Source organism: Babylonia areolata, chromosome 18, assembly GCF_041734735.1.
Source record: "Babylonia areolata isolate BAREFJ2019XMU chromosome 18, ASM4173473v1, whole genome shotgun sequence".
NCBI classification, from domain to species: Eukaryota; Metazoa; Mollusca; class Gastropoda; order Neogastropoda; family Buccinidae; genus Babylonia; species Babylonia areolata.
Genome location: NC_134893.1, coordinates 16,796,795 through 16,806,794, shown reverse-complemented (window position 1 = coordinate 16,806,794; position 10,000 = coordinate 16,796,795). Strand labels below are relative to the sequence as shown.

The window sequence follows — 10,000 nt, the reverse complement described above, 5'->3', positions numbered from 1 at the left end:
CACACACACACACACACACACACATATATATAGTGAAAAGTGGTAGGAAAAAAACACCCAACCCCAGCGGGGAGATAAGCAGCAGGGTTGTATTAACAACCGCAGTCCTCTCCCTTGAACTCAAGACACCCGTGTTACCTGACCCTCCTCATCTCCTCCCGGTGCTGTCTGTCTGTCTGTCTGTCTGTCTGTCTGTCCGTCTGTCTGTCTGTCTGTCTGTCTGTCTGTCCGTCTGTCTGTCTGTCTGTCTGTCTGTCTGTCTGTCCGTCTGTCTGTCTGTCTGTCTGTCTGTCTGTCTGTCCGTCTGCCACATAGCACGTCCAGCGAGCTGACCAACCAACCATTCCCGCTGACCACCCCTTCCTTCCCAACGACCGCGGGTCAGAGCTGAGAGGCTTTTGGCCAGCAACAACTGGGACACGAACTGTCTGGTTTGTCTATCTCCACCACTCTCCTCCTATTACCACCCCCTTGCCACCCCCCCCCACCCCACACACACACACCACACACCACACACACACCTACCCAGCCCACCTTAGTCTACCTTCCGTGAACATGCCACCCCCGGGCTCCACGGCCCACAACCGAAATTACCCTGTCGAGCAAAGTAAGACTTCGGCCAGGTGTACGATATATTTTTGGTTGCCAGCAGCTGTGTCTGGTTCTGGTGTGTGTAGTGTGTGTGTGTGTGTGTGTGTGTGTGTGTGTGTGTGTGTGTGTGTGTGTGTTTTGTGTGCGTGTGTGCGTGTGTGTGTGTGTGTGTGTGTGTGCGTGTGCGCGTGTGCGTGTGTGTGTCTGCATGTGTGTTGTGTGTCTCTCTGTGTGTGTGTGCGTGTGTGTGTGTGTGTGTGCGTGCGTGCGTGTGCGTGTGTGTGCCGCGCAAGAGCTGGTTCCGTCAATGTTCTGCCAGCAATTTAAGCTTCTTTTTTTTTTTTTCTTACTGTGTGGCACGTGCATTCAGTTTGATCCGCGCAGACCCTGGGCAAAGGGCAGGGTGGGTGGGTAGGTCTTGTGGGTGGGACAGGGGAGGGGAGGGGAGGGGAGGCCAAGAGCTGTTCTGTGGCGTGGGGGTCTCATTAGGGCCCCACCTTTATGGCCTCACACGTGGGCCTCGTGCCTGTTCTGGACCTCCTCCTCTTCCTCCTTCTTCCTCCTAACCTCCTTCCTCCTCCTCTTCCTCCCCCACAGCGAACGACGTTAATAAAACTGCTCTCGCATCCGTCGGTGGGGGGTTTTCAGACACAAGGCTGTAGCTGATGTGTTCTGAGGTTGTTGGGTTTTGTTGTTGTTGTTGATTTTTTTTTTCTCCAGTCAGAACGTGTGATTCAGTCTGTGGAAAGAATGTAAGTATTCTTGTGTGTGTGTGTGTGTGTGTGTGTGTGTGTGTGACAGAGAAAATATACAGACCTACAAGACAGAGAGAGATTTACCAGTACACATTCCTGCAGAATTCTGTAACATTTCAGTTTGGAGAAAAAGAAGGAAGTTGGAAAACTATGACATCTTCTTCTTCTGCGTTCGTGGGCTGCAACTCCCACGTTCACTCGCATGTACACGAGTGGGCTTTTACGTGCATGACCGTTTTTACCTCGCCATGTAGGCAGCCATACTCCGCTTTCGGGGGTGTGCATGCTGGGTATGTTCTTGTTTCCATAACCCACCGAACGCTGACATGGATTACAGGATCTTTAACGTGCGCATTTGATCTTCTGCATGCATTTACACACGAAGGGGGTTAAGGCACTAGCAGGTCTGCACATATGTTGACCTGGGAGATCGTAAAAATCTCCACCCTTTACCCACCAGGCGCCGTCACCGTGATTCGAACCCGGGACCCTCAGATTGAAAGTCCAACGCTTTAACCACTCGGCTATTGCGCTCGTCGAAAACTATGACAGAGATTACAGAGTTTACATTTGAAGAAATAGCGTTTGTAATAATTTTAGTCCCTGTAACGTGGACAATAGTAAATTAAGCACTTAGCGACTGATGTTTGTAATGTTATCAGCTGGTGTGTCCACTGTTCGTTAAGTCTGGAAACCTGCGGACCCCAAAATCCTTGTGATATGTCATTGAATGATGGACAACTTTTCTCCCTCAGCTGGAAAATGAGTGAAGGGTTTGAGACGAAAAGAGTAATTTGAAAAAAAACCAAAAAAACAACCCCAAATCTGAAAAGGAGTAGTTTGGAACCGTTCCAAAAGACTCTCACAAAAAAAAATGCATTGAAGGGTTTGAGATAAAAGGAGTGTACTTGCAAGAGCGGTGATTTGGAGCTGTTCCAATAACCCCATTGACACTGACTTGTCATGCTTATTTCCTGTTTCCTCCAAGGCAAGGTTCAGCAGTTAGGCTGTTATGTTAGTATTGCAAGTGAAACCAGGATACGTTTTAAGTTGGACATGATTATTTGCTGTTTGCAGTGATCACTCGCACGTACATCGCTGGGACTCAGTGTGTGTGTGTTACATTTGTTTCCGCTGTGGACAGGCTGTTCTTCTTTGCTAACGTTGTTGTGATGTCATTGCCGGAACGATCTGAAGTGAAAGTGAACAGCCGAGGAGCGGAATTACACACTCAAACACTTTTAAAAACCGAGACAGCTGTGTGCTTCCAACCACTTGTACGTGCAGTCACTTTAACTGCAGCCGAAGTGACTCCGAGGAAAGAGGGCTGTCTGCTAGCTCGCTACGGGTTAAGCTACGCAGTACCACCAATTTGAGGTGAGCACGAGTAGAGGCCCTGTACCTGCGATCGTTTTAATTGCTTCGGCGGCTGGGCGCCACAGCGGAGAAGAGGCAGGCGCGCCTTGTGTCTCCCGTCACTTCCCTTCTCGCCGCCTCCCGGGCAGCTTTGTCCCTTTCTACCCGCCCCCGCCCAACCCACCCACCCACCCACCCATCCATCCCCACACGCCTTTTCTTTTTCGCTACCAGCCAGTGTGGGGGTGTCCCCGAGTTTTATTTTCTCACTTCAATTTTTTTTTTTTCGGTTTGGTTCTTCCCCACCTCCTTCCCCAATCTCCCCACCCCCACCCACACGACGTGGCCCCTTAACCCCCCCCCCCCCCCCTCACGTGGTAGGATGCTGTGTGAGCCAGCGTGTGCCTGCTCGTGCTGTGAGAAACGGTGGCTGGGTTCCAAGCAAACCACCTTGTGTTTTGGAGTTACCATTGCATTATCCTCCACCACCGCTGCACCTCCTGCAGCTGAAACCGCAAGTGCAGCCTTGGCACAGCCGTGCTTGTGAGTGGGGCCAGGGGGGTCCGGCCAGCAAGGGGGCTTCCCGTGCTGACCACTTGTCACGTGTGTGTGTGTGTGTGTCTGTGGATCCTACAGGTCACCACCACCAGCGGAGGGACATGAGGCACGCCGTGTGTCGGCGTGACCCCTCCGTGTGGTGACGGGCCCCTACCCCAGTCCCCAGGGACCCCCGCCATGTCCTGAGGGACGGTCATGCTCAAGTTCGTCCACACCAAGCCACCCAGAGCCAGGTCCGCGTCCCCTGCTGCCTCCACCTCCACCTCCGCCTCCGTCGCCTCCTCCTCCACCCTTGACCACTCAGCCACCGCGCTCCGACACCGGGACCCCTCCTCCTCCACCTTCCATCCGCACCCGGCGCCTCTCCACCCCGATCAGCGGGACCGCCACCCGGACAGGGCCCACCCGTACTACCCCGTTCCGGGGCCTCATCAGGAGATCTCCGGTCCACCCTTCTCCCTTCCCCCTCGCCAGCCCTCGTTGCGGGACAGTCCTCTGCCGCCCTGCCCCCCGCCACGTCAGCCCAGACAGCGTGGGGGAGAGTCCGGGAGTCAGCGTCCTCCAGCAGGCAGGGCTGACGGAGGGGGACGTGAGTCAGGGTTTGTCCGATGGCCGGCTCACCCTGTGCCAACCCGCCCTGGGGCTGAGGGGGACTACGATCAGCTGCCTGTTCTCGGCCCACCACCTCACGGTGACGCCGGCAGACGTCTCCCTCTAGGACCCGTCAGAAAGTCTGGCTACGGAGTAGCTCCTCTCGCTGAAAGTCCTCGACGCTTTCCCAGCGACTACGGCCATCCAGGGTCTGTGAGAGCGCCGTACCGGGCCCGTGAAAGGGAGAGGGAAAGTGGGATCGTTCAGTTCCCCTCCCATCCTCCGGAGGAAACGTTCAAGCCCTTTCCTGTGGTAGGGGAAGCCGATGCCGGGTGGCCACCCGGGGTGCTCGGTGCCAGACAGGCCGTCCTTCCTGACCCGCACAGACCTCCGCCACAGCCTGCCGTGCCCACGGCAGGACGGTACTCTGTGACGGAGGAGGCTGTTGTTTTCAGGCATGCCGAGCCCCACCCGGGTCATGTGTCCGACACGAGGCAAACGGGTTCCCCGCTGAGACGGTGGTGGTATCCCGAGACCGAGAGGAGTCAGAGACCCGAGTTACCAGGCTATGGTCGACTTCCAGACAGAGACGTTTCAAGGCAGCTTGGGGTTGTTGGCGCAGGATCTCCGTCGCTCCAGACCTACCACCAGCATCAGCCTAGAGTCCCCGGTCCTCCACCGAGTCCTTTCTACGCGGCAGAGAGAGACGCGGGGGGTTTCCCTTCCAGGCTCGGGAAGTTCCCTGTGACGGACAGCGACAGAGAGAGCTCCAAACAAACCCCAGCAGTCAAGGAGAGGCACGTGCGCATCGCGCCTTATCCCGCGGAGGTCTGCACGGGGTCTCGCGGCGACCAGTCCGTGGCGGCGGAGACTAGAGACAGGAGCGACTCTCCCTCGGCGAGGACGCTGCATTCCATCCTGTCCAAACACCCCAAAGAAAGGGCTCATTCTCGCATCACGTCACCATCATCATCAGCGTCATCATCTTCAGCATACTCGAAAAAAGACGAACCCGACGCGGCTCGTCTGACGTCATCAGGCACCGGTGACGCCAAACGCGTGGCAGAAGGCCCGGGTCGGTTACTGAAGACTTCAGCCAAAGAACCCTCCGTCTTTGGGACAGACTCCCAGCAGGGAGAGAAGCAGAAGGGCAAGAAGGCGACACGGAGGGACGCGAAGGGGGGAGAAAGAGGAGGAGGAGGGGGGGAGTGGACCAAGAAGGGGAAGAAGGTGGGCAAGGGGAAGGAAGGGGAAGGAAGTGGGGACAAGGGGTGGAAGCGGAAGCTGTTTTTCTCTGGCTCCTGGCTGCACGGTCCTTCACGGCTCTTTGGCACCAAGAGTGCTGCCACGCCTCCGTCTCCAGTACGTATTTCTTTTTTTTGTTCCTTTAACTCTTTTAGTGGTGTGTGTGTGTGTGTGTGTGTGTGTGTGTGTGTGTGTGTGTGTGTGTGACTGCTGGTCTTTGTCGTAGTGGTGCATGGCAGCTTGTACAGGTGTTGCGCATAGTGTGGTCTTTGTCGTGACACACACGTCTGCTATTTTTCTTTTCCTTTTTCTTTCTTTCCCCCCTCCCCACCCCTCCACCCCCCCTACCCGGCCACCCCGATCGTCGAGTCAGCTTGAAAACTCTGCTTTGTTTTGTTGTGCTTCGGTCTGTGCTTCGTGTGTCCGACGTGTTGTTGTCGTCTGTCTTTTGTGCTGTTTCAGTTTACCTGATTTATTTCATTCTGCTGTGACGATATTCCAGTCGTGGGGTTTCATCTGACTACTCTCTCTCTCTCTCTTCCCCCCTCTCTCTCTCTTCCCCCTCTGTCTCTCTCCTTCTCTCTCTCTCTCTCACACACACGCACACACACACTCTCTCTTTCTATCTCTCTTCCCCCTCTGTCTCTCTCCTTTCTCTCTCTCACACACACACACTCTGTCTGTCTCTCTCTCTCTCTCTGTGTCTGTCTGCCTCTCTCTCTCCCGCCCTCCCTCTCTCTCTCCTCACACACACACACACACTCTTTCTCTCTCTCCCCCCCTCTCTCTCTCTCTCTCACTCCACCTCTCCCTCTCTCGTTCTTTCGTTCTTTATCTCTCTTATTTCTCCTTCCCCCCAACCCCTCACTCTCTCTCACTCTCTCTCTCTCTCTCTCTCTGTCTCACTCCACCTCTCCCTCTCTCGTTCTTTCGTTCTTTCTCTCTCCTCTTTCTTCGTTCCCCCCACCCCACCACCTCCTCTCTCTCTCTCTCTCTCTCTCTCTCCCTCTCTCTCTTTCACTGTTCTCTCCTCCTTCCTTCTCCCCGGAGTCTTTGGCTCCATTTGTGTCATCGTGTTGAGGAGTGATAGTGCTTTGTTTCTATTTTCAACTAATTCCAATCCTTTTTTTGTGTGTGTTTGTGGTATTTAGATTCTGTCAACATCTCAGCTGCCTACTGGTGTCTTAGAGAGAGAGAGAGAGAGAGAGAGAAGGGGGGAGGGTTAGGAGGAGGGAGAAAGAGAGAGGGGTGGGAATGGAGGAGGTGGTGCGTTCGCTTGTCTAGTTGCCAGCAGAAAAGCAGCCAGCCACTTCGCCACAACAACAACAGCAACAACAACAAATCGTAACACACTTCACAAACAGTAGGTGGTATCAGATCAGATTTTATTTTAACGAGCAGGCGTTATCACGAACAGGATTTAGGTTACTGTTGCAGCGATAACAGACGCCCCCCCCCCCCCCCAAACCCCCGCCCTACCCCCATTCCCCGCACACCCCTAAACCCGGCACCTCACCCAACCCTATCAATACACACACCCTCTTTATTTTATTAATTTTTTTTTTTTTCATCTCAAGCACTTTTGATGGCAGTACCACACACTGGTGTATGATAAGGTGCGTGCTCGTGGTTTTGTGTGAGTCAGTGCAACAGAAAGCCTGTCAGTTCTCGCGTGAGTTTTCCTCATTTCACCCTGTTGTTGTTTTTTTCTTGTAGGATTGAAGCGTTGACCTAAATATTGATAAATGGATGATTTCTTTTTCTTTCTTTTTTTGGCCCATGGATTAAAAGTTACAAGCCAAGGGCGGAGACACGAAACGAAACGAAACGAAATTTTATTTATTTATTTTTTTTCCCCCATCATCTGCACCGTTTCAGTGGCATTACTCCCACGCCGCTCATTTAGATTCCTCCATACACGGCCACACCCGGGTTCGTCCGTCACAGTTCCAGCGTCGGCAGTGCGCAGGGAACCATCGATGTTAGGTCGCTAGGAGGCCACACACCAGAGGAGACCCTGCACTGCTGCTGAGTCACTTCGGTGGTGTTCAGTGGTGCCTGTTCTGATTTAACGTACTTAAGACACCATCTACTAAGCCCCCTAGTAACGACAATAATGGCTTAGTCGCGGAGCCAGACTGAGTGAGCGTCCCCCCCAGAGTGGAGACCGCCACCACGTCCCTCAAACAACATTTTATTTTAGCAGTGTCATTAATGAGACTTATAAGCAAAACATATACTTTTTTTTCCACCCAGCCCTGGGGTATAAAAAGAAAAAAAAAGAGGGATGTGGGGGACAGAGCCACATCAAAAGAACACATGAGCACAGAACCCATTAACAAGAAAAAAAAGATATCAACGACAAAAAGCCACTGAAAAAGGAGAGAGAGAGAGAGGGGCAGTGGGGGAGGGGGTGGGTGGGTGCTGGAGTCGTGGGATGTATTTTCAATGTAAAAGTTGTCACTGGAAATAAAGTCTCAAAATCTCTGCTTTACTGGGGGTGGGCGGGGGTGGGTGGGGGGTAAAGGGGATTAGCTAAAGGCTTCTGTCACCATGCCATCACTAAAAAAACAAAAACAACTGAAAACAAAACGAGACAAGAAAACAGCACACACACACACACACACACACACACACACACACACACACACACACACACACACACACACACACACACACACACACACACACACACACACACACACACACACACACACTGCCGTTACAGGATGGGGGGGCGGGATTGGTTGAAAAAAAAAAAAGAAAAAAGAACAACAGAAACAAAACAAACGGCAGCAAAAACTGCAAGCATTACCTTTGCCCACATTCCACACAGGTGTAAACGAGGTGATTATATTTTTCATAATATGGGCGTGAAACCCTGCTTTCCGCTTCCCATCAGATCCTCCCCTATCTTGGACAGTAATTAGATCTGCAAAGAGGCAGTGCTCGTACTGATCAAGGTATAGCACTTCTCGTTTCTCTGTCTGTCTGTCTGTCTATGTCTCTGTCTGTCTGTCTGTCTGTCTGTCTGTCTGTCTGTCTCTCTCTCTCTCTCTCTCTCTCTTTCTCTCTGTGTGTGTGTGTGTGTGTGTGTGTGTGTGTGTGTGTGTGTGTGTGTGTGTGTCGTGTGTGTGTGTGTGTGTGTGTGTTTTCTTCAGTTCAACGTCTATTCACTATAAGTGTTTTTAGACGGAAAGGAGTAAAGTAGTGTATAAAGGAAAGGGAATGCGTGTGTGTGTGTGTGTGAGTGTGTGTGTGTGTGTTCGTGTGTGTGTTCGTGTGTGTTCGTGTGTGTGTGTGTGTGTGTGTGTGTGTGTGCGTGCGTGTGTGTGTGTGTGTGTGTGTGTGTGTGTGTGTGTGTGTGTGTGTGTGTAATTGTTGTTTTGTTTAGATTTATGAATATTTTTTCCCCTCTGTTGTGTATCTCTACTAACACCATGCTTTCATTTTTATTAAATATTGTGTAGTGTAGACCCTATTCAGGGCGGGGACTGGATGTAAAAAAAAAAAAAAGCACACCAGTGCTTATCTATTATCCTCGAAATAAAGAATTTGTCTTGTCTTGTCTCGACTTGTCTTGTCTCTCTCTCTCTCTCTCTCTCTCTCTCTCTCTCTCTCTCTCTCTCTCTCGTTCTCTCTCTCTCTAGCTTTCTTTCTCTTTTAATCTCCGTCGACATCCTTGCCTCTTTAAAACTGGTCGTTAGTGGTTTTCATCTACGCCTACTGACGATAGCGTTGGGAGGAATGTGTCCGCGTTTTCTTCTTAACCCTTTCACCGCCAAGCTCGCATTAATTTTATGCACAGGCGTAGTAGAGGACCCATGTCACTGAAAGGGGACCATATCATGGGTCTGTTATCCATGAACCTGCTGCTCTTAATGTTCGGTGGTAGGATAGGCCATATTTTCTATACATCGCAGGGGGAATCCCCAGCTATTCTTATCCACTGTCTTTTTCGTGTTTATACCACAAGGGAATTTTGCACTCTAAATTGACTGGCGGTGAAAGGGTTAATCAATTCACTGTTTATGAATATATCATTATCTTCTCTTTCTCTCAGTTTCAATGTGCTGTTGGCATTCCCCTTCACGAGGAAATGAAGTGAGCAATCCGTCATGAGACTTTAAAAACGACCACAGTTCCTGGTCACTGGAGGGTACAAATCCCCAATGACCCATCGACACCATTCCCTAACACACACCCCTACTCCCTCCTCCAAATAACTCCTGTCTTCTTCTCCTTCTCCTCCTCCTCTCCCTCCTCATGCTTCTCCTCCTTCTCCTCCTGCTCCTCCTTCTCCTCCAGGCCAGGGGGAGATAGTGAGAGAGAGAGAGAGAGACTGACACTGACACTGACACTGACACCGACACTAGTTTATTGAATAGGCCACAGCCCCTTTCAATGGGGGTTAACACAGTCAGCAGATATATTATTATTTACACGAGGAAAAAAAAGAATATATATATAAGGAAAGAAATAAACCCAAACCCATACATGAGTAATTAGCAAATAATTCATGGAAAGAATTATTTCCGTGATACCTAGATTAACCGGTTTCTTTCTTTAATACGCTGCTTCATATTTGTATATTTTGGACTGCATTCAAGATCTGGGATCTTCAGCTTAAAGGCATAAAAAAAAAAGAAACTTCGCAACTGAAAACAAAAATACTTTCTTCTGGAATTCTCACAAATGTCAGATTATGAATTTCGAAATTGACAATATTCTGTAAATACTTAGATCATAAGTCTTCATACTTAGGGCACTCAAGAGAGAGAGAGAGAGAGAGGGGGGGGGGGCGGTGCTGGAGTCGTGGGATGTAGTTGGCTGTAAAAGGTGCCTTGAGCCTTATAAGGACCACAACCTAGTTTCTGTCATTGGAGTACTGATACAAATCCCAA

General features: G+C 51.0%; 1 protein-coding gene across 6 annotated transcripts in view; it reads left to right on the top strand.

Annotated features, from left to right (window-relative positions):
- LOC143292529 (tensin-3-like) overlaps window positions 1-10,000 on the top strand; it is a 433,846-nt gene that overhangs the window by 175,750 nt on the left and 248,096 nt on the right. For 2 of the 6 annotated variants that reach the window (XM_076602898.1, XM_076602897.1), the window contains exon 1: window positions 3,183-5,213. The exons of 3 other annotated variants lie outside the window; for them this stretch is intronic. In XM_076602898.1, coding sequence (XP_076459013.1) covers window positions 3,456-5,213 — 1,758 coding nt within the window. In that variant the 5' untranslated portion in view covers window positions 3,183-3,455. Of the gene's footprint in view, window positions 1-3,178; window positions 5,214-10,000 lie in introns of those variants that run through there. One more of the 6 variants, XM_076602896.1, reaches the window with a different exon arrangement.